Source organism: Arachis duranensis, chromosome 1, assembly GCF_000817695.3.
Source record: "Arachis duranensis cultivar V14167 chromosome 1, aradu.V14167.gnm2.J7QH, whole genome shotgun sequence".
NCBI classification, from domain to species: Eukaryota; Viridiplantae; Streptophyta; class Magnoliopsida; order Fabales; family Fabaceae; genus Arachis; species Arachis duranensis.
In genome coordinates this window covers 93,740,629-93,767,611 of record NC_029772.3, presented here as the reverse complement: position 1 = coordinate 93,767,611, position 26,983 = coordinate 93,740,629, and the positions used below count along the sequence as shown (strand labels likewise).

Sequence of the window (26,983 nt, the reverse complement as noted above, 5' to 3'; positions counted from 1 at the left end):
TTGTCAACTTGTTCTTTAGTGGTTAGGTTTCTTTGGTAGTTTGCTCTTAAAATTCTCTTTTTGGTCTTATGTTTGGAGAGCCCACCATCCACATAATTCGTTCTGAATTCGGCTTCCAAGGCCCATGGGGATTGTTTTATACTTTTAAAAGTAAATTTCTGGGCCTATTTTGGATATGCCTAAAAATTAAAAGCTTCCTCAGACCCAAAATGACGTGAAAGTGAACTTAATAACTAACTTTACAACTTTTGGATTTAATCTTTCCCCATTATAATACCTAAATGATTAGGCCCATTGTTTATCCAATTTTTAATCTTCTCAATTTTTTTCTCAATTATTTAGTAAGATGAAATTTCTTTGATCTCACTTAAAAAATATAAAGTAAAAAATTACATTCTATGAAATAATTGAAGAAAAAAATTAAAAAATCTATTCTCGTTATTCCCTTCAATAGTTTGGGATGTTAATAATTTTTTTGTTAACCAACTTTTGATGGTAAAGTAGTTAATTCACTCGTTTATTTAAATAAATATTAAAATTTAAATCTTATTTGTACATGTAGCAACTTATTATATTTTTAAATAAAATTCAAATTCGTGGATTATTTATTATTTTATCGGATTAAATGCTTGTTTAAGTGCTATTAAATTGATAAAAATATATATTTTTAATTTTTTAGTATTTTTGGTAAATTTCTAGTAATAAAAATAAAAATACATAAAAAACATCTTTTTTAAAAAATTACAATTTACATCTTTTTTTAAAGATTTTTTTAAAATAATATTTTTTTATATAATAAATAAACAAAAAGTATCTTTATATGATATGTCCAAATATATAGAGCTCATTTGGGTGCCATTATTTTAATAAAAAAGATATTTTTTTCATTTTTTACCGTATTTGACAAATTTCTAGTAGTAAAAATAAAAGCACTAAAAAAATTAAAATAAATATCTTTTTTTTGAGAAATTACAATTTATATCTTTTTTTAAAAGATATTTTTGTATCTAATAAATAAACAAAAAAGTACTTTTATATTATTATACCGAAACATAATTAGTATATAAAAAGATCCTTTTGCATGAAATATCTAAATATAAAATTATTTTTACTTTTTCATAAAATCTTTTAGAAAAAGATAATTTAAAAAAGATATTTTATTAAAATTTCACCCAAATAAGCTCTATATAATTGATAAATAAAAAAATCTTTTTGTATGAGTTATTCAAACATAAAATTATTTTTATTTTCTTATAAAATTAAAAAAATTATAAAAAATACTTTTTTAGAAACTCACTCAATCCAACAAACACTAAGGGCCTGTTTGGAAAACTTTAGAAGTAACTTTTTTTAACTTTTGACTTATGAAAAGTAGTAGTATTAATATCTGGTGCGATTTTTAAAATCAAATTGCAATTTTCTAAGAAGCTATTTAGGAATTTATAGAGAAGTAAAAAAATGACTTCTCTTATAATATTTTTACTATTCATCACATTTCTATAAAATAAGCACTTTTAGAATTAAAAATCTAAACACAAAATAACTTATTTATAAATTACTTTTAAGAGTTATTTATTGTTTAAGTTATTTTATCAAAAGGAGTTTAATTAAGTTGGTTACCAAACTGGGCCTAAGAGATACTATAAAAAAAAATCATTCATTAAGATAAATATATAATAGTTGTTTTTACTTTTTAGTGTATAAATAAAGTTCTAATAATATTTTAATGTTGCATTTTAATTAACTGGAGAATTGGGAATCCAGTTTCTTATAAACCTGCTTTCTCTTTTCTTCTTTTCTTCTTCTCTGCCGCTCTGAACAAGAAGTAGCTTCCGAGGTTTTGGGATTCATTCAGTGTATTCTAGGGCACCACTTTTCTTTTCTTTCACCTGAAGCCACCTCAGCTCTCACTTTGCCTCCTTCGATCTTCGTTCTTCTATGGAAGCTAGGGCCTGAATCGCTCCACTTCTAAATTAGCAACCGACAAAATGTTCTTCAGCGGCGATCCTTCTACGCGGAAGCGCGTCGATTTGGGCGGTCGCAGCTCCAAGGAAAGGGACAGGAAGAACCTTCTAGAACAGACTCGCGTCGAACGCAACCGCCGCCTCTGGCACCGTCAACAGAACTCTGCTGCGCTCAAAATTCAGGTTTTGCATTACTCATTGCATTTACTTGTCGTACTCGAACTTGCTCAATTCATCATCATATAGTAGTGGATTTGTTGCGGAGTTAGTTAGAGTTTCTGGTTTGTCGTAGTTTAGCTCAATTTAGTTGTAGTGGAAAAAAATCAGCTTCGTTTTATGCGTGTTGTGGCAAATGGTTGACGTATTCTAGCTGCAGAAATGCTTCAGAGGGAGAAAAGATGTCAGACTTGAAAAGTCTAGGTTGCGAGAGCAGTTCTACAAGACCTATGGCAAGTACTGCCAGAATGTAGACAGGTGAAATTTGATTTTCGTCCCTGAATTTAGCTTAGTGATTAGTTTTGTTTTGGCACCATCTTACTTGAACATTGTGCCATTTTGTAACCCCGAGTTGTTGATATGGTTTTCTGTGGATTCAGGAATTCTTTCTGTGTCAACTCTGATTTCCTTCGCCAGTTCCTTTATTTCTTTAAGGCAGACAATATAGATGATTTTTTAGTTCTCGTGCAGATATGCCGATTGCTTCAGCAGTTCGTTCACGAAGATGGTAAATGTTGATTAACGTTCCTTTCGCCATTGCTTTTACACGACTCTAAAAGTATCTTTAGGTGTTTGGAAAGAATTTATGGAGTGGAATGTATACTTGTTTTACATCTGTTCATTTAATCCAACGACGAAGGGATTTGTGCTGTAACCAACTTACTAAATGGTTATTGTTTTGTGTCTGGTTAAGCTGTACATCTTTCCAAGTGACATTTTGGATGTGCATGAAGTTGTCCTTTTTGAATTCCTTTTATCATTAAAAGGGAAAAATAGGAATGAATTTCACAGAATTCAAATTCTGCTGAATATGCTAAAGTGGCAGTTTTCAATGTCAATTTTTATTTTTTATTTTTTGTGTCTCTTCTCCCTATTGTTTGTTATCTTCCTTTTGTTTATAAACTCTATTTATCGGAAACCCAAATTATGTTTGAAACAATATTGTGGGTATACTATAATACTGTAGATACTTGCTTCTGTTCTTCTATTAGAGAACTAATATGTCTGCTGCAGGGGATGTTGTCAAACATTTTGCTGGTGTGGATTACTCATCCACGGGTGGTTTGGTGAATTACCGAGTGAAGCAACTTGTATATTCTTGTATTTGTGCACTACATCAGAATAGGTTAGTTCCATGGTCTATATCCATTATTTTCTGGGCCTTTGGCTCTTTTGAATCTAGCTAATTGTTGTTGTTCTCTTTGATATAATTTTGATGCCACTGATATGCATTTATTTCACGGCCTTCTTAGAGAGAAGTTTGTACTCATCATGGATATTTTTGAAGCATATTCCATTGTTGGGTTTTGAATTTTTTAAATCTCATTATAACTTTTAGAAGTCCTTATACTTTGCTACTTAGGTTTTGGGTTTCTTTACTAGCTCTCTTATGTAATGTTTTTGCGGAATAGAAATCAGTTGAAGGATCAGCTTTTATTGAGTCCTGAGGAATTGGATGCGTCGGCTGTGCCTTTATTGGAAGTTATAGTATTGTTAATTGATCCCAAATTGCCATGGAGCTGCAAGATAGTAGGATATCTCTTTCAAAACAATGCATTAGGGCTACTCAGAGAGATTATCCTTACAGGAAAGGTAACATCTTTCAAAGTCCAGTTATTTTATGATTTTTCAGATTGTGAGGTGTTTCAGAAATATGGGAGTGAGCTAGGTCCCAAATTGCTGCTTGTTAGGTTTCTGCATATGCATTATATGATGAAAGTTTTTTATCCCATCCTGTTTACAGATGACTTTGACTAAATGTCATTTAGATCTTATTCCTTTTCCATATTATATCATTTGTCATATAAATGCTTAAAGTATCTAGTGATCTGCTGCAGGGTAATGCAGAAAATTATTTTCCCATTGGAAAAGGATCATCGTTGGAGCGTCTTCTTATGGTTGTAATTTGTCACATTGGTCAGAAACCATGTGTTTGTTCAGATATCAATCCAAGATATAGCTTTGCATCACAGATCATTACTATTCCATTCGTGTGGCATCTCTTCCCAAACTTAAGACAGGTACGTGTTGCATATTTCCATTTGTTGGGGTTGCGTGATGGCTAATATTTTAAGAGATGTATTACGGTATGAGTCAAGAAGGATTGCACTAACCCACCTTCTTACCACTGATTCCTTTTATCCAAAAAGAAAGTCTATGAGGATGTCTATCTGTTTCATAAATGTTAAGGATAAAAACTGTAAGCAGGAAATGTTTTATTACAATATAAACAGAATCAACGAAGTAACATAGAACTAGAAACCTCGATGATAAAAATCTTGAAAAGCCAAAGGATCAAACTCTTCAGGGTAAATGGTTCAATAAATGCTTGAGATGATTAAGAGTGACTTATTTTAACACTCCTTTTCCTTTTTGGCTCCACCCCCCGGGTCGTTAGTGTCTTCTTGATGTCTCCTATCTTTTCCCTGGAGTGACCCCTTGTGTTTTTGCCATTTTCCTGATCTGCTGCTTTAATCTTTATTTGTTCACATCTATTTTGTTTGTTCTTCGTACTCAGGTTTTTGCAGCAGAGGGCATGAGTCAACATTATATTCATCATATGGCAACATTTGGGCAAAATCTAATCAATTCGCTACCCAAAGATATGTCAAATGAAGTTCCTAGCTATGCATGTATGCTTGGAAATATATTAGAAACATCTGGAGTTGCTTTATCTCAGCCTGCGTGTTCATTTGATATGGTAAAGTGTTTATAGCTGCAGTATTTCATATGTTATTATCTTTCACTATTTAATTTCTCTGATATATCTCACCTTACTTGGTGAAAAAAGTTGTTGTCTTGATGGATATACATTTGATTCAGAAGGAACTTTGATATTGAATTTATTTACAAAGGATGTAATGATATATTCGAAGTTAAAGATTATACAAATAGCGACTTCAAATTTGACGTTGATTTTAATGGAAAAGGATTAATTGTCAATATATTTCTTTCCTTCTTTTGGGCGAAGAAGTTGAATATCTAGAATGTGTAAAATGTGCCACTGGATTGAATTTAGACTTTATATTAATTAATAGAGTTCTACAGCATTATTCTTTACATTTGACATTAACAACAACAGCAGCAAAAACAACAACAAAGCCTTATCCTATTAGGTGGGGTCGGCTACATGGATCAAATGACGCTATATTTGACATTGAAAGTGACTTCTTTTTTTCAGCCATGGAGTTGAAGTTTGAACCTTCGCCTTAACTTCCTTATTATTGTTTTCACTCAGGCCGTAGATCTTGCTGCTGTTACTACCTTTCTAATGGAGGCACTTCCTTCTGTGAGAACATCTGATAATAGAGAAAGTATGCCTTCTTATTGTATCCTCAATTTTTCTTTCATTTGAAGCTTTCATTCTCTGGATCAATTAATTACATAAAAGAATATCATTGTAAAATCTATGGTTTTAAAATTTATTATAGTCTTACGAAATTGAGATGGCTGTCCTTAGTGTTCAGTACTACTCTTGATTTGGTGTTGTTTGCATCAGGTTCAATGATTCTTGATGACGATATGATTGAAGATGAAGCAGCTGCGGAAGTAGCTTTAGATAAGAAACTGGAGCAGCAGATTTATAATGCCATAAACCCTCGCTTCCTTCTACATCTGGTATACCATGTTGCAAATGACGTTTGTATTTAGCATGTCAATTGTTTGATTTCCAATTTTCTTTGTATTCTATTTAAAATTGATCCGTAACTATCTTTTGACATATGCAGACAAATATACTATTTAGAGAGATTTCATCTGTCAATGCTTTAGAGTATGGACCAGATGATAGAGAGGTGGCAGCTGTTGGTGCAGCTTGTGGGTTTTTGTATGTTACCTTCAACAAACTTCCCATGGAACGGATTATGACTGTGCTTGCTTACAGAACTGAACTTGTTCCTATGCTTTGGAATTTTATGAAGCGGTGCCATGAAAATAAGAAATGGTCATCTTTGTCTGAGTGGTTATCATACCTCTCAGGTGATGCACCTGGTTGGCTGTTACCACTGGCTGTATTCTGTCCTGTCTACAAGTAAGACATTTTTACCATGGTCTTCTTCAATAAATGCTTGTATGGGTTCACAGACTGTCTTCTCTTGCTCATTGTTGTCTCGTTTTTTCCCCTCTTAAAATGTTTGATATTTTACACTGAGCTAACTGATTTTAACTATTTAAGTGTATACTTAAGCAGTTTTTTTTCTTACCAGGCACATGCTTATGATAGTCGATAATGAGGAATTTTATGAGCAGGAGAGGCCACTGTCACTGAAGGATATCAGAAGCCTTATCATTATATTGAGACAGGTAAGATTGAGAATTTTATGATTGAACTCCTTAGGGAAAAAAGGTTTGTTAACAGATACAGAGTCGGCACCTGATAAGGTGTATTAAATTTTCATTATATATATGCGACCAATATGTCATACCTTTTGTAAACTGGTGGTCTTAACACTTAAGCCAAGAATATAGTCTAAAGCTGCCCATGGTTTCTGCTAAAATTCCAATTCCAAATGTATTTGCAGTTACAACTTTTTCATGTTAATTTTCGGTTTGTGCAGGCTTTATGGCAGCTGCTGTGGGTAAATCATACCACAAATCCTAATTTGCTGAAATCTGCTTCAGCCAGTTCGGCTAGTAAGAGGCAGTCTGTTGAAGCTATTCAACAGAGGGTTAGCATTGTGGTTTCTGAGCTTCTTTCACAGGTAGAGATAATCCATAGGTTGTATATCTTTTTTTCCCCCTTCTTTTTCTTTTTAACTATTATTCTGGAAAATTATATTCTTAGATCATTTATGTGGCAAAGGGTGTTTCTTAGGGTTTTGCTTTAAGCTAGGGTGTTGTCTATAGCTTATTTGCTCTATTCCTCTGAGAATTTCAGCGAGTGTCTATCACTAATAAACAGTTAGACTGGATATCTTCTACTCCCACTCTTTCATCTCTAATTACTTTTTTTATTTTTTTAAAAAAAATTATTTGGGTTTTCCTTAGTCTTATAATCCACGTTATGGGATCTTTGATATTTGCTCCTGGAAGAGAAATCCATGTGCATTTGCTATGAGTAACCTTATAATACAATGACTTTTTTCTCACTTGTGTTTTGATTTACCTCCCTAAGCTGCAAGATTGGAACAACAGGCGGCAGTTTACATCCCCCAGTGATTTTCATGCAGATGGGGTGAATGACTTTTTTATCTCCCAGGTATTTTCATTATCATTGATTTTTAAGGTTATATGAACAAAAGCTTAGGTTGCTAGTTGTATAATCCTTTTCCCACAGGCTGTAACAGAAAACACACGAGCAAATGAAATTTTGAAGCAGGCCCCTTTCTTGATACCATTTACGAGCAGGGTTAAAATATTCTCTGTAAGAATCTACTCTGCTTGGCTTTTATTTTGATAATGGTTACCTCTGTATGATTGTTTTATTTAATAGACAACAATGGAATAGTTTTCATAAGTTTCTGCATATAATTATATGTTGGATTTCATTACAATTTACCGGACTATAATGTAGTTACTGTTTCAACAGTCTCAACTAGCTGCAGTTAGGCAAAGACATGGTTCTCAGGCTGGATTTACTCGAAACCGGTTCAGAATAAAACGAGATCGCATTTTAGAAGATGCTTATAATCAAATGAGTCAGTTGTCCGAAGATAATCTTCGAGGACTGGTAAAATTTTTGTCTAAGACCTAGTACCGAATTTATGAATGATTGCCAACCCTTCTTTGAGAGAACCATTAAGTCCTTGTATAAGAGTGACTGTTTGTTATTCTGCTTTACAGATTCGTGTGACTTTTGTCAATGAATTTGGAGTTGAAGAGGCGGGAATCGATGGTGGTGGAATATTCAAAGATTTTATGGAGAACATCACACGTGCTGCCTTTGATGTGCAGTATGGATTGTTCAAGGTCATATAAACATTATGCTCTTCTTTTTGGTTATTTTGACATAGAATCCATTGTTACCAAATTTAAGATTACTGTAGCAAGTGAAAAATATGGTTCCAATTTTGTGGGGGAACTGATTGAAGTTTCTTCAATTCTGCTCCCTTTGTTTTCTTTATATTTGTGGTGTGGACATTATGGATTATTGATTCTTGACTTGCTGTATGTCAACGCATCCAGGAAACAGCAGATCACCTGCTTTATCCTAATCCTGGATCAGGAATGATACATGAACAACATTTCCAATTTTTCCACTTTCTTGGCACTCTTCTTGCAAAGGTGTGTTCTCCTGCCTTTTTGCTCTTGAATAAAGTGGACCTTTACATTGAAATGACTGAATCTAGTAATCTAATACTGCATGCTATTCTATCTTTTATCACTTAGTTTGAATAGGTCCGCATCCTTTTCCTATACTGCTTAATTGGAACTGTAGTTCACCGTTATCATTATATTGCAGGCCATGTTTGAAGGAATTCTGGTTGATATACCATTTGCTACATTCTTCTTGAGCAAACTTAAACAAAAGTAAGACTCAAGGAGTCTTTTGCTCTGCTTTAGGTAGTTTATTCATTTAAATTGAACTTTTTCAATGTTCAAATCCTGGATTTCGTTACATTAGAATATATGTTTGTATCTGCATTTGCTATTGTGAGATTCACAAAGCATAAATGAAAATATTTAACAATTTTTTAAATGTGTAGATGGTAGAAATACTATTTCTAGGAATTAATTAACCACATGCAGTTCCTAGTTAATAGAAGTAAATCTTATGGCTTACAAGATGTGAAAAAAATTACAAAATTCAGCTCAAAGTTTTTAATGGATTGGTTTTAGTGTATTAAATACTTAGTAATATACTGCATTCTGCCCAATACCCTTTTTCGTATTGAAGAGGTTTTCATAGATAAAGCAGTTATTTGTCTAGATTTGCTAGGTGAAAATATAAAGACAAATTATGAAGTTGGTGTTTGTTGATTTACTACTTTAGCAAGTGGTTTGACTCTGAATTTGCAAAAGTCCTATTAAATGTTAGAAGAAAAGCTGGCATCACCATGCTATTTATTATAAGTTGCTATAGTTCTTGCCTTCTTATTATTCCTCTAATTCCCATTACATCAGGTACAACTATTTGAATGACTTGCCTTCCTTGGACCCAGAATTATATCGCCATCTTATTTTTCTCAAGGTAATGCCACTTCTTTGGCTTCTATCTGTCTCAGTTCTTTGGAAAATCTTATTCTTTTTAGCATATGCATCCAATAGATAAGAAAAATGTATAACCTTTGTTTCTCCATGTTTGTTGTTAATTTATCTCTGCAATTTTGTTGGAAATTGGGTAAGATTTCATGCAATTGAAATAGGTCTGTTCTTTTTGTCTTTAGCATATTTGCATCTACAACATTGCACTTTTGAAGTGAATTGAAATTGTAGAGCATTTTTACATTGCAATTAAATAATGTTCTCACGTGGACTTTGGGTTTAGTTGAGCACGACACAATTGTAAAGGTGGTCAGTTTCCTTGTTGGACATTCTTCTGTTTTTGTAATGTCTCAATCTTTGCCCTCATGATCTTATTTTGTTCGACAGCATTATGATGGTGACATATCAGACTTGGAATTATACTTTGTGATAGTAAACAATGAATATGGTGAGCAAACAGAGGAGGAACTGCTCCCGGGGGGAAGGAATCTACGTGTTACTAATGACAATGTCATTACTTTTATTCATCTTGTAGCAAATCACCGCTTGAATTTTCAGGTGAAGTAACTCGGATTGCATCTTGTACTGCAAAATCAATTCCTCTTTCCATTGTATAATAAAAATAAGTATGCTTTCAGATACGCCAACAAAGTTCTCATTTCTTGAGGGGATTTCAGCAACTTATTCAGAAGGATTGGATTGACATGTTTAATGAACATGAACTTCAGGTTGTGTTATAAGCCTGTCCACTTTTGTGTTTTGAAAGCTTTGTGGTTCTCTTTTTTCCGTAATAATCTTTATTTTCAATACTTGCTCTTCCATTGTGTTGATATTTGATCAAACTGGATGGTGCCATTTTCATTGCTTTTGCATAAACATCAAGTTAGTTTCAAAAGAGAATGAAAATAAAATGAATATTTGTTGTTTTGTGATATTTTACCTAACTTGCTTGAGATTATTGTTTTCCACAGCTTTTGATATCAGGTTCACTGGAGAGCTTGGATGTCGATGATCTGCGGCAGCATACCAACTATGCAGGAGGCTATCACAGTGTAAGCTCTTTGGCGCCTATGTTGTTTAGTCAGTAAATCCTTAGCAGAAACACTCAAATGATACTATAGTCATGCTAAAAAATCAGTTTGAGACTTTTTTTTTAAGTCTTTCTGGCTTCTTATCATTAGATATATACATAAGAACTAGGGTCAAATCCATGATATTAATCAATAGTGGGGAAAAAGAAAGACTGAAAGAAGGTATCGGTGGCCAACACACACACGTCACATTGATCTTTGAAGTAGGCACTTCTAAATTCTAACAAGTGTGTTCTTCTGATAGGATCATTATGTGATTGAGATGTTTTGGGAGATTCTCAAAGGCTTTTCATTGGAAAACAGGAAGAAATTTCTGAAGTAAGATAAACATAGATATATGATTTAATAGCCCTTTTTTATTACTGAGTTCAGCATGGATAACAAACTTAACCTTTCTATAGGTTTGTGACAGGTTGCTCTCGTGGACCATTGCTGGGTTTCCGATATCTTGAACCTTTGTTTTGCATACAAAGGTGAATGATACTACAGAAATTATATTCTGAATTTCTGATATCGACGATCTGTCCGTAACATTAATTTTGTAAAATAATGAAAATATGATCCAAAATTGTTTTCTCTAACCACAATTTATTATGTTAGAAGAGTAATTAATGAGGCCAAGTGGAATTGTCTAATGCCTGCTGTTCTTATAGGGCTGCTGGTACTGCATCGGAGGAAGCTCTTGACCGATTACCAACGTCAGCTACTTGTATGAATCTGCTAAAGCTTCCACCTTATCAAAGGTTTGTCCTAAGCTAGTTTTCTTAGATTGAGAAAACGGTGCCTATGTTGAGTTCTTTGAATGTGTCATTGCTTGCTAACAAATGTACCCATTTTATAATTAATGGTGCAGTAAGGAGCAATTGGAAACCAAATTGCTTTATGCCATAAATGCCGATGCTGGTTTTGATTTAAGTTAAAGGGGGTAATGTAAATCGGAAAATTTAGCTGGATGCTGTTGGAGGGAAGAGGAATGGCTTATGGACACACTGTTAGAGCGGCATGGGAGACGACAAAATAATCAGATGGCAGACAACTAAGAATAAAATTATTATTATTATTATTATTATTATTATTACTATTATTATTGTATATTGTATATATATTCCTACATGATATTGCTCATCAATGTATTCTCTCTGAATGTACATATATAAAGTGTCATTGGAAACTGTAAAATCAATTCAATTATGTTTTTAATCATAATTGATTTGTTCTATTCTCTGATCATTAATTAATTAAAATAGAACTCCACACTCCAGTGTTCAAATAGAAAGAGAGTTGCTGGAACATTTTGACGAAAAAATGAAAAGATTTGTACGCGCACAAAAAGGAGAGACAATCATTTGTATTTATGAATTTGCAAATGCTAACAAAAGTATCTATGGAAGTAGGAAACTGATTTTCTATACATGGAAGTCTGGCATCGTCTGTTGAAAGTAACCGGACGTCAATGGCATGTTTGCTCCGTTAACTTGGAGGCAAATGTGGCATGTTAAGGAGTAAGCTCGTATAATGATCATTTTTTAAATTAGTTAAAATAGCCAAAATTTGAATACTAGAAATTTTAGTTACTAAAATGCAATCATAGTAAAAGAGTTGAGGTGATCAGTAATTCTCTGGTCAATATACGGTTAATAACTCTCTCACTCTCATACTTTTTTTTTTTATTGCGTGTTTTATATGTACTTATGTAGTGTGTGTTTTTTTATATGTAGTATGACTTTCTTTAGTAATATCTCTAGTTTGTCCATTAGTAAATTAACAAGATTAAAAATTCTTACACTGTTCAAAGGTTGTCATTATCCACTCACTTTTAACTGAGATGCAGCTTTCGTCAGTGACCTGCATGCAGTGGGAATTTCACCGTTTCAACTGCAAAGGTGACCTATATAATTGGCTTTCTCAAGTGGCACAAAAAAAATTTATATATTGTGAAGCTTAATAGTTCATTGTATTCAAATGACAGAAGGATCTGAAGTAATTTTGCTGTAAAAACTAAAGTTATAGTTGATGATAGCACATTGATAGTTGTACTACGACATGCTTAACTTACAATATATTTGATGGATGAAAACAATAATACAACAATCTGTGAAAATAAACGGGAAGAAAATAGGTGACAATTAAAAATGATGAATTCATGATTCTTCAGCAAGAGGCACCTCACTCAAATCCAGTCCCTCCTCAGGCAAGTCTGAAGTAATTGGTCCCAATATCCCATCACTCCCAAGAGTTAATCCACCCTATCAATTTAAAGAGCAAAGAGGTCACTACTCACTAGGGTCCTTCATACAAGAATTGAAATTGTATTATGATCTCAATTTAAAGTACCTCAGGCTGGAACCTAAGCATGTCAGCACGAGCCATAGCTTCGGCTTGAGCTATTCTCTGTCTGAATGTCTGAGCCATCTCCTCAGCCTAGAACAAAACATTCATCCATCATAAACTTGACCCTAATGGAATCCATTGATATTGTTCAAAGTCTCAATATACCTTCTCAAAGACAAGCTTTGGATTACGGATCATATCACCAGGTGTAGGTTCCAGCTTCTTGGTGGAAAGACTTACTCTTCCTCTCTCCCTATCATGACTCAAGATCATCACCTAACAAGCAAACAAGAGATTCAATCAAGTGCACACAACACACTGCCTTCAAAGTTCAAAGTTCAAATCCAAGCACATACCTTGAGAGTATCACCAGGTTGAAGAACAGTTGAGATATCAACTACTCTGTCATGGCTAATCTGACTCACATGAAGGAGGCCATTGATTCCACCAATGTCGACGAAGGCGCCGTATGGCTTTAGGCTTTGAACAGATCCTGTCACTACAGATCCAATTCCAAGCTGTGATTGGGTATCCGCCATGGCCTTTCGGTTACTCAGAACAAGTCTTTGTTGTTCCTCATCCACCTCCACAAACTTGAGAGGAATATCCTTATCCACAAGCTCCTCTCCACTTGATTTCTAAACACAATAATGATAACAAATATTTACATTCGGTCTCAATCTCAAGAATTAAGTCCTAAAGTGGTCTCTGAAATCTTGGCAAAAGTGCATTGCATTAGTCTCTAATCATCTGATGATGATAGTCACCCGACAAAAAAAGGTCGAAAGACTAATGCAATGCACTTTTGCCAATCTCACAAACGTAGTTAGTACAATTAGAATATCAAAGACTATTTTAGTGTATCCGGCTAATCTCGAAATCACTCTGAGACTTAACTCCAATCTCAATTTTGATATAAATAAAGTTTTAGAAGTAACTAACAGTTGATATCTGTGAGAATGGAACGAAGCCTCTAAGGCCTTCCACCTCAGCCACCACTCCACCTTTGTTTGCACCAACAATCTGCCATGAAAACCCAAATCAGAATTGAGCCAATTAATTGGTTTCAGATGAGAGTTGAAGCAGAGGAAGAACATGAGTAACCCACCTTACCCTTGACAATAACATCTTCAGCTTGGAGTTGTCTGCATCGTTCCCAAGCAAGATCATGCTGCATAGACCTCAAGCTCAAGATCAAACTATCGTCAGCTTCATTCTCACCAATTATCAAAAACTCGTCTCTCAATCCAACCACAATCCCCGCTTCTTCCACATTCTTGATCTTGTGTATGGAAGCCTCTTGTAGTGGCAAGTACGCAGAAGATTTCGCTGTGATATCAACGAGTGCTCCATTAGCATCTGTGGCAAACACAGTGCCTTTGACTTTGGTGCCAACTTCAGCATCGAAGTCATACTTGTCGAGAGCGGCGGTGAAGTCTTCGAGGGTGAAGGAAACGCCTTCCATGGGAGCATTGCGGCACCTGTCATAGGCTTCATTGAAGAGTTCCTTCAGCTTCAGCCTCTCCTTGCTCTGCGCATTGGATAGTGCCACTGAGTTGACGATGGTGAGGGAACTTCGCTTCTGAGTGAAAGAGAATGATGGTTTGGAGAAGCGCGAAGAAGAGAGTGGGAATTGGTGACTCACAGAAGTAGCCATGTTTGTTGTTGTTGATGTTCTTCTTCTTCTTCCTGTTTTTCTCACTCACACACAGATAAGCTAAGCTACGTGTATTGTTATTTGTCCACTCTTTTTCACAATTCATATGCTGCTCATATGGATAACTGGTTACTTTCACTCCTATAACTACTTTTCTATTTTCCAAATTTTCAACAAATTATTCTTTTTCTTCATTTTCTCTTCTACACATATTTTAGGTTTAATTACTCTGTTGTTGTTGTTGGTCTCTATAGTTTCGTAAATTTTTCAGGTTCCTGTACTATTTTTTCTTTTAAGTGGGTCCCTGTAGCAATTTTTTTTTATTAGATCCCTCTTAGTAATAATTGACTTAATTGTATAAGAACTTAATTAAAAAAAAATTGGTACAAGAACTCAAATAAAAAAAAAGTATAGGGACTCAAATTAAAAAAATTTGATGCAAGGATTCAATTAAAAATTTTGCAAAACTATAAGACCAAAAGAGTAATTAAACCCATATTTTACCCTTCAAATTTGGTTATTTTCAAGGAAAAAATGCTAGAAAGTCATCTGAATTGATTGTTTTTGGCTATTACTTAGCCATTAACTCAATTTCTTTATTCAACAACATATTTTATTTCATACTTTTAAATACTCATAACAAATTAATAACTAAAAATAATAAATCCTGATGACTATCTAGCATTTTTCTAATTTAATTTTACTATTTTTCTTAATAATTAATATAGTTTTAAAATTTTAAAAATGAGGGCTAATAAAATTTTTATCATAATAATTTTATGCTATTATTATTTAAACAATGATTAGGAGTCCTAACTAATTAGTTCATGAGAATTTTAATCTTAGACTATAATTCTCTAAAAAAATATATCAATTAAAAAAGATATAATATGTCTACTGTTTATTATTGTGAATAATTTAATTGGTATTTTTCTTTTCTTTAAGGAGTTAATTAATCTAATTTTAAACTCTTCAAAAACTTAATTATCATTTTACTCATTTCTAAATAAAAATGTTTAATTCTTTTATCTTTTGATGCTTTAAAAAAAATACATATATTTAAATTTTTTACTTATTTAAGTATTAGAAAGAAAATAAAATGATAAATTCAAACTTTCAATTATTACTCCTATTATTTTTCATTTAAACAAAATTTTTCACATATCAACTTTCTAATAATTTAATATATTTTGATATTAGATGAAAAAGATATAGATAAAAATAATGTATATTATTCCTTTTATTTATTTATGTGCACTAAACATTAATAAAGATTTATTTGTAAATAAATATTTTTAATATTTTATTTATGAGTTGAGGTAACTTAATTTTTTTGTGTCTTTTTATTTATCTCGTTTACATTATAGACAATTTAATTATAAATATATTTCGTTTATAATTTTATATGGTAAATAAGACAAGACACAAATTTTAAATACATAAAAAAAAGAGAAAAGAAAAAATCGATTCCTGATTTGTTGGTTGGTGGACATTTTTAAGTCTTTGAAAATTTAAAAATACATTTAAGTTGCTAATCTCTTATCGAGGATCTAATTTGTTCAATTTTAAAAATTCTTTCACGTATGCATCCGTATAAACAGATCAGTACAACGGGAATCACGTTTGATTTTTTCTATTGAGTCTGAACCGACTCAAGTGAACAGATCAATATGTCTAGGTTTTGAAAAAGTCAAGATTTAAATATATTTTCAAATTTTTGAATATTTAAATATCTACAAATCAAAAGGTGAAGGACCTATTTATCCTTTTCTCTAAAAAAATTGTATTCGATAGGGGAGAAGTTACATGCTTAACATATATTGTTTTATAATTTATTGTTCTATTTAACTGATTCAAAAATCTATAAGTCCAAAATAATATGCCAAATCTAAAGTGTTGTTTTTATTATTACGTATGAATGAATAGGCACTGCTATTTTAAATTCAAGTATCAACATATACTAATTATTGTTATTGATATCTTGTTCCATATGTGTTGTGGTTGGAGCTTAATTAGAAAAATCAAATTCAAGTTTTTTCTGAAAGAAAGAATTTATTGTGCGAAATTTAAAACATGGATTTGAGGGTGTGAGAGAGAGGCCATTGTAAATGGGAAAGATATCCAGGATAGTGAAGCACGCAGGATCGCATTAGCATGTGTATTTACAGAGCCCACATAGTTTAAGGAGCAATGAGAAAGCAAGTCCAAGCACTATAAAATGAAACAACTATTAAGTTGTAAAATACAGAGTCGTGTTACAAGCACATAGCGATTCTTTTGCCTTTTACTAAAGAATACCGTGTGCTTGTCACTTTAAGCGGCATACACTTATTTTTGTAAAGGGTTTTCTTTTTAAGAGAACTCTGCAATATAATAAAAAAAATTTTTGTGATAGATTTTGTTAATCATGTTTTTTTCTTTTAAATTCTAATTTCTAGTTTTAGATTTTTTTTCTAGGATGTTAGGTTTATCTAATTCTCTCTGTAATTATAAGGTACAAGTTAATTTTATTTAAAGAGAATGTATGGGGTCTATTGGTACGTTGTTGGCAATGGCTAATTTTTTTATATAAATAAGTTAAATAAAAATATTTGTATAATTATTTTATATATGTGTAAACATGATAAATAATATGATATAAATATATCTTAATTTATTTATTTGAACAAAAATGTGCAATCACCATAAAAAATTTTGTTTTTATACTATTATTTATATCAGTCATGTTATATTCAATTCTTTTTAGTAATAAAGTCCAATTAAATTAATTCAAATTTCAAACACAATAAAAATCAATTTTATTAGAAAAAAGTATCTATATGTTTCAACTTTTTTTACATCTTCGCATTTTTCTTTTTTTTTTCTAGTGATTTTATATTTTATATTTCTTTTTATTTGAACATTTTATTTTTACTCTTGGTAAGAGGATAAAATAAGATGAATTATGAGAAGACAAATAAAAAAGAAAAAAATAAATAAAAAAAGAAGATGAGAAATTTTGAGTTATATAAAATTTATTAGAAATATAACACCGAAAATTTTTAAGTGGGACATAAAAATTTTACACCAAAATTTTTTAACAGTGACATAAGTTCCTATTAAGAGGATAAAATAACAATTATGATAATAGGAAGAAAGAGGAGGAGAATTTTAAAGTATAAAGAATTTATCGAAAAATAATACCGAAAATTTTGTTTCTTCTTCTCTTTCTCTTTCTCATGTGTTATTGAAGTTATTTATTTATTTTTTATTTAATTTATTTTTATTTTTTTTGTTTTATTCCTCTTAAGAAAAATTATAAAAAGATGAAATAAGAACAAAAAGATGAAGAAAAAAAGATGAAAAAGAAGAAGAAACAGTAAAAAATGAGAGAAAAGAGGGAGAAGAATTTTGAATTGTATAGAATTTATCAGCAAAATAACACCGAAATTTTTTTGCAATAAGTCAATAACATAAATTTTTTAGTTTTTACACTGAAATTTTATTACAAAAGTATAAAAATGTCTTCATTAATGCTGTATTTTTTTTTAATTCTTCTTTCTTTCTTTCTTTCTTTTTTTTTCTGTTACTCTTACTTCTTCTTTTAGAAGTATTGCTTCTCATATAATAATTATTTTTGATGTTGTGTGTACAAACTTAGTTCGAAAACAAGTACAAAAACAAGACTAAATCATAAACAAAAAACATCTCCAAAATTAATTTTAAACCGGATAACTTTATCAATATGCCTTCAATGACACCAGAACCACTACAATTATATTTTGATGATCTAATTATATCAAATCGGAGTGATGAGACTAAATACACTTCAATTATAAATAAAAATACATCTAAATCAATTTTAAATCAGACAACATCATCAATATGACAAAAATTCAATAATAACGATAACTATCATACGTATGAGAAGATGATGATGATGATAGAGAAAAGGAACAAAAGAAAGGAGAAAAAAATTAAATGAGAAAAGAAAGAGGAAGAAGAGAAACAGAAAAAGGAAGTGGTAGTGATAATAGTGATAACGATAATTAAAGAGAAAGATAACGAAAAATGAAGAGGAAGAGGAGGAGAAATGAGGAAGAACATATACGTATGAATTTGAAACATTAAGAAGAAGAAGAAGAGAGCACATATAGATTTAAAATCTTTATTAATAATTTGGTTGGACTTGATTAAATATTTTGCTTATTTATAGAGCTTTATTCTATTTGTATAAAGAAATTTTTGTAAAGATATTTTTGAAACGAAATTTAAAATAAGATAAAATAGCACAATCTGATAATATTAAATGAGAAAAGATTTAAAACAGCAAAAACTACAATTTTTTTAAGAGAAGGGAATGAGCATCATATAAGAGATATAAGAGAGAAAACATAAGAAAATCCTGCTGTATTGATATAGAAATATTTAAATAGAATAAAACATGATCAGTCATTATATTTTGGTTAAATATGAGGTATAAAAACACAATAAATAAATAATAGATATTAATGATTTATGGCTTTCGTTATAATCATTTGTTCCTAAATAATTAATGAAATTCTTTTTCCTAGTCATAGGCAGGCTAAAATTTTTTATTATAAACAAAGTTTTTGTGCAATTCAATAATATTAGTTTTGTATGTTTTTTTGGCACAGCTGGAGCCTGAATTCCGATCACTAATGTCAGATTCAAGCCTTAGTACGGTTGGTGCAACGAGCCAACGTGAGCAAGCAAACTACTTTTGGATCTGATCACGGAAAATCCAATCAAGGGAGTGATGAACCCGCCATACATGATGTATAAATGGGAACAAAATCCTTGTGTCATTCTTGAAAAGAAATATAGTTGTCATTATTTTTTTCATAAATAAAAATTTAATTTAATACCTATCAAAGGTGGATTGATTGTTCCTTTGATTAACCGAGTTAGAGGATTGATTATGTATGTTGTTTGTGTAACTTATTTTAATTGTAACTAAATTCAATTAGCTAGCCAGTTGCAAAGTGGAAGGTTGGTGTAGATTGATGGTTGCTAGTCTTTTGATGTACTAAGAAAATGGATGAAAGAATGTTTCCATTGTTATTTTATTGAATTTCATTTTATTTGAGTTAAAGAGTTCAGTTTTGTTATTAGTGAACCTAGATGATTTTTCCGTTTCATTTTTTATTTTTTATTATGTTGAATTGGTTGTTTATGATATTATGTGTAACGTTGAATTCAATAAATTTGGATGCCTTTCTTTTCTTTGGCCAAAAAACTTACTCTTTTTCTTTGTCAAAATCATGTTGGATTTCTTGCAACTTTGAGATTGATATCTGAAGAATTATTACTTGCATGCATATATATTAATGACATCTTCCAAATCTTTGAGCTATATTCTTCAGATTTTCATGCGGTTAATAGCTTTGGTTTAGACGTATCTTTGACAAACATAAAACTTTCTTGTCATGAAATTGTATGCGAAAAGCTTTTGAAAAAGAATAAAAATTTTATATGAAATGATTTAAACAATTATAGGTAAAATATTAACCAAAATTTTCTTGATATGGTGTAGATTGTAAGATTAAAAAAAAAACATACAAAATTGTATATTGTAAGTATAAAAAGAATGGTTAGGTTTGTTCATTAATTTTTAATCAGTTAGGCTCCATGAAGGATTCAATATAAAGCAATGTTGAAGACTTGCAATATAATTAAAGTCTAAAATAAATGATTCATTCAACGGTAACAACTTAATGTATGAAAAAACTACTTAAAAGTAATTCAAAAAAAAATATCAATGATACATCATACTTCATCCAAACTATACTAACATCAAATCTTATAAAAGAAGATAGCATAGTCAAACAATGACTATATGTCAAACTGTTTCATATGCAATGCCTTATTCTAAACTAAATAACACCACCAAAGCATAAATTCAATTGCAGACTAAAATCTCAAAGTGGTCTTTGAGATTGGGCGAGTTACCCATAATCGTCCTTGACTTTTAAAATTCCCTAACAGTATCCCTCACATTCAGCTCCGAGACCCATAGTTGTCCTGCGACCCTTTCCGGCGCACAGTCAGCAAACAGCGTAATGATCTGGCACCTCCCATGCCATGCTGGAGCCAGCAACGGCTAGCTGACGTGGCAAATCTTAATTTTCTACCCAATGTGGTCCTGGTCTCATTAAAACCCTAAAAGTTAAGAATGATTATTATATGTAGTATCTCTTCTTCCCTTCTTCTTCGTCCCATAATTGTGGTTCACCATTGTGATTTAACGAAGATTCCATTGACATGTGCAAAGGTTCTTTCCACATAATAAAATTAACCTGTCAGAGCCAGATCTCAGTGAAAATTTGGGGTTGCAGGATGAAACTCGTGATGAACTTGGTGCAGAGTTCCACAAAAAGTTGGATTTAAAGGATGAGGATGAAAGGGTAGCTGAAAATGAGAAGAAAGATTCGGACTTTGTAGTTGGTAGTGGAGAATATGGTGGTGAGAAATTGGGTGGTGAAGGTGGTTGTGTCCCGAAAACAGGTGAAGCACAAGGGAGTGATGATAATGATGGTTGGGATGATGATGAGGGTTATAGCTGGAATGAGAATGTGAAAGAGAGTGAGGTTGCTAAGGTAAGTGGAGATTTTGATGTTGATGGTGATGGTAATGGTGATGATGAAGTTGAAGTTGAAGGTGATGAAGAAGTGGAGAAGAAGAAAGATAGAAGCAATGGTAGAGTTCAGCAGCAATATCCACTGAGGCCTGATGCTGAAGATTGTGCTTTCTATCTTAAAACTGGAACTTGCAAATTTGGATTCAATTGCAAGTTTAATCACCCACTTGGTAGGAGGAAGAACCAAGTATTAATTATTCTTCTGTTCCTATTATCAATCTAACACAGTGGTCTGGATTGCATGTTTGAAAATTAGGGTTGAAATTCACTTATGAATATTTATCATTTGCCCATGATTTTTTTTCTTGTATTTTTAGCATTATATATTATATCAATGGAATGAGTAGATTGAGATAAAGGGCATTTATGCTTAGCTGAATAATCACTAGCTTGCCCTTTACCTCCAAATATTGCTTCAGAGCATCAATGGAATTTCCGTTAAATCATAATGGTGGACCACAATTATGGGACGAAGGAGAAGGGAAGAAGAGATACTACATATAATAATCATTCTTAGCTTTTAGGGTTTTAATGGGACCAGGACTACATTGGGTAGAAAATTAAGATTTGCCACGTCAGCTAGCCGTTGCTGGTTCCAGCATGGCATGGGAGGTGCCAGATCATTACTTCGTTTGCTGACTGTGTGCCAGAAAGGGTCGCAGGACAACTATGGGTCCCGGAGCTGAATGTGAGGGATACTGTTAGGGAATTTTAAAAGTCAAGGACGATTATGAGTAACTCGCCCAATCTCAGGGACCACTTTGGGGTTTTAGTCTTCAATTGCAAGCCTATTAACAGGATCGCAAGCCAAATGCAGCAATCTCTTGTGCATAAGAACATCTGTGGCTCTCTCAACATTCACATCCGGCACGTACCTGCATTCAAATAGAAACCATCATAAGATTAAAAAAAAATCAAACATCATAGCCATGCATCCACATTATTCTATAGTCTTCTGAATGGTTCCAGCTTGTGATAGGCTTTTGCTATACCAACCAATAAAGGATCTTTTCTTGCCTCTCAAACTATGTTCAACATGCCAAAATAAAAACTCTAGCAGCAAAAAGTTTTTGTTCTTGCCTTCAATGTGCGCTGTAGCTAATGAGTGCTCCTTCAAATCTCTGGCCTTTGCAAACATATTCAGCATCCTTTAATTAGAATTCATAATCAAATAATCAAAACTAACCAACAAATTAGTAGTGACCACTGAATTTGCAAACAGAATCACAATACTAACACTACTGAATTTACAAATAGTAGAAAAAAATCCAACTGCAGTAGCAAAACAAAACAGAACAAAAACAAAATTTGAAAATCACAAACAAAATCATAAACACAGAATTTGAAAATAGAACCATGAAAATAGAATTCAAAATATTTTAACACTCATAAACAGAACCAAAAAAATTCGAACAAACACATAAATAGAATAAAAAAATAATTAAATGAAATCAATGAAGTAAATTCATACCAAAAAAAGCTGAACAAATACATACCCGAGACTGAGGCTCCATTAGAACTCAGGAAGTAGAGTGGTGAAGGGGGAGACGGAGCACCACAGCGTTGACGACGATGGTAACTCGGTGAGACCCACACCACCACTCTGAGACTGAAGACGAACGACACGAAGAGAAAAGAGAGATACTGAGAATGAATGAGACAATGAGGTGCTAGGCTGAGAAGAGAGAAAGAGTATGAGAACGACGCCGGGAGAGGGACTGAGACCGGCAGCAAGTGCTAGAATGCACGGCGACGACAGAGACCAGAGAAGTGCGGAATAGGTTGTGGTGGTTTAGTGGATAGAGAGGCAATGAGATTATAGATAAAGGAATTAGGGTTCTCCGATCCCTCGTGAATTTAAAAAAGAGGAGTGCTAGAAGACCAGCAACTTTTGTGTTTTGTAACCATCAATTGGCCATCAATAGCGTTTTTAATGGTGTGAGATTAAATCCAATGGTGTGGAATCATTCAATTTTTTTTATGGTTAAATGCTGGCCAACTTTTTAAAAAATTGCTGGCCCCCGAGATTTTTCCTTTAAAAAATATTTGGTATAAATATAAAATAATTATTATTATTATTAAATCCCATATGGATCAGTCACCAAAAAATTCTCATATAGATCATATTTATAAATGGATTATGTCTTACCATTTATTTTATAGGTGGGACAAAAAATAAATATGAAAGAAAAACAATTCAAGAGTAGGAGATCACACTTTACTTGTAAGATCCAGAATTTTCAAAAAAATATTATTATGAGTTAATTTCAAAGAGATTTTTGGAATTTAATATTATTTTAAATTAAGAATATTAGATTGAAAATTAATTAGTAAATTTGACAATTAAATAATATTTTTCTAAAATAATTTTAAGAGGTTAAATTATATTTTAAATTAAATACTGTATACCCTAATTTAATTAAAATAATCAAATTTCAATTTATTCAAAAATCTCTAATTTCAAATTCACCAAAAATCAAACCCTAACCCTAATTCTATACACATTCTCATATTAATCCTAATTAAACATAACACACCTTATTTCCCCAATCCTAGCTGCCACTACCCCCTTTTACCCTAACCCTTCCACGCCGCCACCCTTCATTCAAAAAGAAAGAAACAAAAGAAAGGGAAGAACAGAGAGGGGGACATGAAAACAGGGAAGAAAGAAAACAAAAGAGGAAAACGGAGATCAGAGGGAGAAGAGGGGGGAAGGAAGTCGTCGCGCCTATCCACTCGTCGCCGCCGTCTGAGGAGCTTCTATGGACGCTGCTGTCGAGCTTGTAGGTGAGAAAAAGAGAGTTCACGTGGGACGGAGGAACATGTTGCGCCTTTGTTCATCGCTGCTCATCCACCACCGCGCCTTATTGACGTTGTCAGAGCCGCCCAGTAGCCGTCGCGAGCTGCCCAGTAGCCGCCGTCGTCTTCACGAACCGTCGCTGTCGCCAGGGTCGTGCCACCATCGTGTCTCACCGGCGTTGAAGGAGCCATCGTCGAATGGAGCAGGGAGATAGAAAAAGCTGCGAAAGAGAGAAAAGGAGGTTGCGGAGACCTTTGCCGCCGCTGCTCCCGTCACAGTTGCCGTAGGTGGAGCTCGCCATCGCTGGAGGTGGGCCGGCGTCGCGTTCTTGCTGCTTTGAGCCACCAGTGCCGCTGCTGCTACTCCAAAATTCTACTTCTGTTTCTTAGGGTTTGCTATCTCAGCCCCCTTGAAGTTACCGTCGGTTCTGTCCTTGCGAGTGAGGGTCACCGGAGCTGCTGCAATTCCAGTCTTTTGTTCCTCTGCTAAGGTTATTCTGTCGTGCCTTGTCTCGCTATAATGTTTCATTAATTAACTCTGTCTTACTTTACATAAATGTTCCTTTGTATCCTTACTCAGCCTTAAACCATAATAGATTATTAGATTTACCGCTGTTACCGTTTTGTAGCTGCATCGCGGTGTTGTTCCATCGTTGCTGTTGCTGGAAGAGGCAGTCGAAGTGGCTGCCATGAATTAAAAGGAAAGGGAGTTGTTACAATAGGTTTATGCGAACTCGGCTAATGGAGGTAGGGGATTGTTTTTAAAATTAAAATATTTTAGGATTGAATACCTGATGAGTTTAGCGGATTAATATAAGTGAATTAATTTCTATGTTTAAAATAATTTTCTACTGTAATTAGAGTTGTTGTGGTTGCTACGTAAGCGGTTTGGAATTGAGGCTGCAGCTGCCACTGATTACGGACCGAAAAGAAAGGGTTTCTTGATGCATTTAGTTTATGAGTTTCGATTATTCGAGGTAGGAGTTTCTCTTAAAATCTATTTTACATTACAAAGTTGTTATAAATAGATATTAATGTGAGAAACATATGTCTGTGATTATGATTGTCTTATAAATGTGGTTGTTTGCTGGACTGAATGACTGGTTGCTTGATTGCTTGAGTAGTTTGTGATTGCTGAAAATAAGTTAGTTTGAAAGGTTATTTAGTTGATTATTATGAAAAATGGCTTTCTTGGTTTTGAAGCTATTTTTGATAATGTAAACGAATCGACTTTGGAAATGATTTGGAATATGAAACTGAATTAATTTTGGAAACGGTTCAATTTTGAGTTTGTCTGACTTTATAAATGATTTAGTATTTAAGCTGATTTGATTTTAAAAAGAGATTTATTATTGGCACTGATTTGCTTTGAAAACAATTTGATATTGGAACTGGTTGAATTTGGGAAAGAGAATGAGATTTGGAAATGGTTGAGAAAAAAAGTTTGAGAAATGTTTGGATGGGATCCGAAAAGGGTGGCAGAATCCGAGTTTTAGAGAAGATGCTACCAAAATTTTATAAAATTAGAAGTTTCATTTGAAGTAGTTATTTTAAAAGGTTTAATTTTAAGTATTATATGATTTAAAATTACCTCATTTATCAAAGAAAGAATTATGTTTTGAATTGGGATTGTTAATGGACGGAATGGAAAGAAGGATGATGAGGATTTTCTTTGAAATATGGTTTTTGAATGAATTTGGAAATGAGATTTGGATTGATGAATGATTATAATGTTGAGAATGTTGAGATATGAACTTTGAATTATTCATATGGCTTATGAATTTAAATTATCTGAGATACGAGATTCCCTGGATAAAGTACCATTGCTTGCCACCACGTGTACCAGGTTGAAAACTTGATACTCTGTTGACCCTACGACGTAAGTGTGACCGGACACTATATAAATTCCCGAGAATGTTACCCCCATTGAGCAATATTGATTATTTGAGAAAAAGCTATGCATAGACTCTTGGAGATGCACGTCGGGGGACAGTCTAAAGACAATTCAGACTTGTCGGGTTGGCTGGATAACCGACAGATGAGCCTCATCAGCCATAGGACAGGCATGCATCATATGCATTTGTATGCTTTGCTTGGGTTTGAACTTGTTTTGGTTTGCCTAATTGCTAAATTGTTCTTAACTGCTACTTGAACTATTTGTTGTAACTGCTACTTAAACTTGTGCTTTCCTTGTCTGCCTTGCCTGTGTATACCCTGGCGTGCTACATTTGAGAATGAATTTTGGTGCTGAATTAATGATTGTATTATTTAATTGCGTGGTTGGTTCCTGATTGAGATTTTCTTATAAGAAAGGAAAGGTTTCGAATTTTTGAAAGATTAAACATTATTTCTTTAAAAAGGTTTTGAACGATTACCTATTGGTTTTTAAAAGATTCATAAGGTAATGATAATTGCTGAGCTTGAAAATAGTTTTCTTGTTAAATAGACCATGTGATTAGGTTCTCACCCCCTACAGCTTTACCTTTTCAGGAAACCGAATGAAGACGCATTAAGAAGAGTTAAACTGCGTTTGGTTTATATGTTGTTGTATTAATTAGATTATTTTCTTCCCTCATCTTTGTTATTACAAGTTTTTATAAGAGGGATAGGAGTTGTATGTTTTATATGTATATTATATTATAAGATATTATGTACGGAGTCTTGTATATGAATCTGTGCCACTTGTATTTTTCTTAAGATAAAGTATTTATTTCCGGTTTTAAAAGAAATTAGCGATACGGTATCGAGTCACAGGCTCCTATTTTAATATTAAGTATATAAAGTAGTCGTAATACTTCTTGCTATCAGAGTGGCACAGCCGGAAGCGTGACATTCTGGTAGTGAGGGTGTTACATTATGGTATCAGAGCAGTTCATCCTGATTAGAGCCTTGGGAATGGACTTATTATGCTTCATTGCATTCTCTAAGTGTCTGTCATGTTGTAGGTTTTGTTCAGATAACAAGAATTAGAGTTTTATGAACATGACTCTCTATTGATTAATGCTATTAGCTTATCGTTGAATAACTGCTGATGTTAAGTCTGGCCAACTTAATGTTAAAAATTATGTCTACGAAAAAGTTAATAGGTTATCATAGATAAAGTAAGATTGATAAGTGATGCGATTCATGGACTTTGGGAGTG

At 32.9% G+C, this 26,983-nt stretch overlaps 2 protein-coding genes, 1 long non-coding RNA gene and 1 other non-coding gene across 4 annotated transcripts; 3 read left to right on the top strand and 1 right to left on the bottom strand.

The window, feature by feature from the left end:
- Positions 1–1,752: 1,752 nt before the first annotated feature.
- On the top strand, positions 1,753–11,620 carry LOC107462626 (E3 ubiquitin-protein ligase UPL6). The gene is made up of 26 exons (XM_016081251.3): positions 1,753–2,147; positions 2,341–2,438; positions 2,561–2,688; positions 3,195–3,306; positions 3,593–3,773; positions 4,019–4,201; positions 4,699–4,881; positions 5,419–5,494; positions 5,680–5,798; positions 5,909–6,210; positions 6,386–6,482; positions 6,737–6,880; positions 7,294–7,377; positions 7,456–7,542; positions 7,708–7,848; positions 7,962–8,087; positions 8,304–8,402; positions 8,581–8,648; positions 9,243–9,309; positions 9,711–9,881; positions 9,962–10,051; positions 10,295–10,375; positions 10,659–10,732; positions 10,816–10,887; positions 11,068–11,157; positions 11,268–11,620. Exons 1-26 carry the CDS (start codon positions 1,989–1,991, stop codon positions 11,332–11,334), a joined length of 3,099 nt encoding a protein of 1,032 aa, XP_015936737.1. The 5' UTR covers positions 1,753–1,988; the 3' UTR covers positions 11,335–11,620.
- Positions 11,621–12,324: 704 nt separating this feature from the next.
- Positions 12,325–14,522, bottom strand: LOC107462616 (30S ribosomal protein S1, chloroplastic). The gene is made up of 6 exons (XM_016081239.3): positions 13,854–14,522; positions 13,688–13,768; positions 13,102–13,383; positions 12,911–13,021; positions 12,749–12,835; positions 12,325–12,660 (listed from the first exon to the last, which is right to left on the bottom strand). Exons 1-6 carry the CDS (start codon positions 14,400–14,402, stop codon positions 12,556–12,558), a joined length of 1,215 nt encoding a protein of 404 aa, XP_015936725.1. The 5' UTR covers positions 14,403–14,522; the 3' UTR covers positions 12,325–12,555.
- Positions 14,523–16,650: 2,128 nt separating this feature from the next.
- LOC127742652 (U5 spliceosomal RNA) lies at positions 16,651–16,765 on the top strand. The gene has a single exon (XR_008004005.1). It is a non-coding gene; the product is annotated as a U5 spliceosomal RNA (small nuclear RNA).
- Positions 16,766–23,610: 6,845 nt separating this feature from the next.
- On the top strand, positions 23,611–26,570 carry LOC107462611 (uncharacterized). The gene is made up of 3 exons (XR_001586822.3): positions 23,611–24,588; positions 24,703–24,818; positions 26,332–26,570. It is a non-coding gene; the product is annotated as an uncharacterized LOC107462611 (long non-coding RNA).
- Positions 26,571–26,983: the final 413 nt, after the last annotated feature.

Coding starts and splice junctions, on each gene's coding strand:
- LOC107462626 (XM_016081251.3), top strand. CDS start 1,989: ATGTTCTTCAGCGGCGATCCTTCTACGCGGAAGCGCGTCGATTTGGGC. Junction 5,495..5,679: donor AACATCTGATAATAGAGAAA/GTATGCCTTCTT, acceptor TGTTTGCATCAG/GTTCAATGATTCTTGATGAC. Junction 10,733..10,815: donor AACAGGAAGAAATTTCTGAA/GTAAGATAAACA, acceptor ACCTTTCTATAG/GTTTGTGACAGGTTGCTCTC.
- LOC107462616 (XM_016081239.3), bottom strand. CDS start 14,402: ATGGCTACTTCTGTGAGTCACCAATTCCCACTCTCTTCTTCGCGCTTC. Junction 13,022..13,101: donor AACCTGGTGATACTCTCAAG/GTATGTGCTTGG, acceptor TTTGCTTGTTAG/GTGATGATCTTGAGTCATGA. Junction 12,661..12,748: donor TGCTTAGGTTCCAGCCTGAG/GTACTTTAAATT, acceptor TTAAATTGATAG/GGTGGATTAACTCTTGGGAG.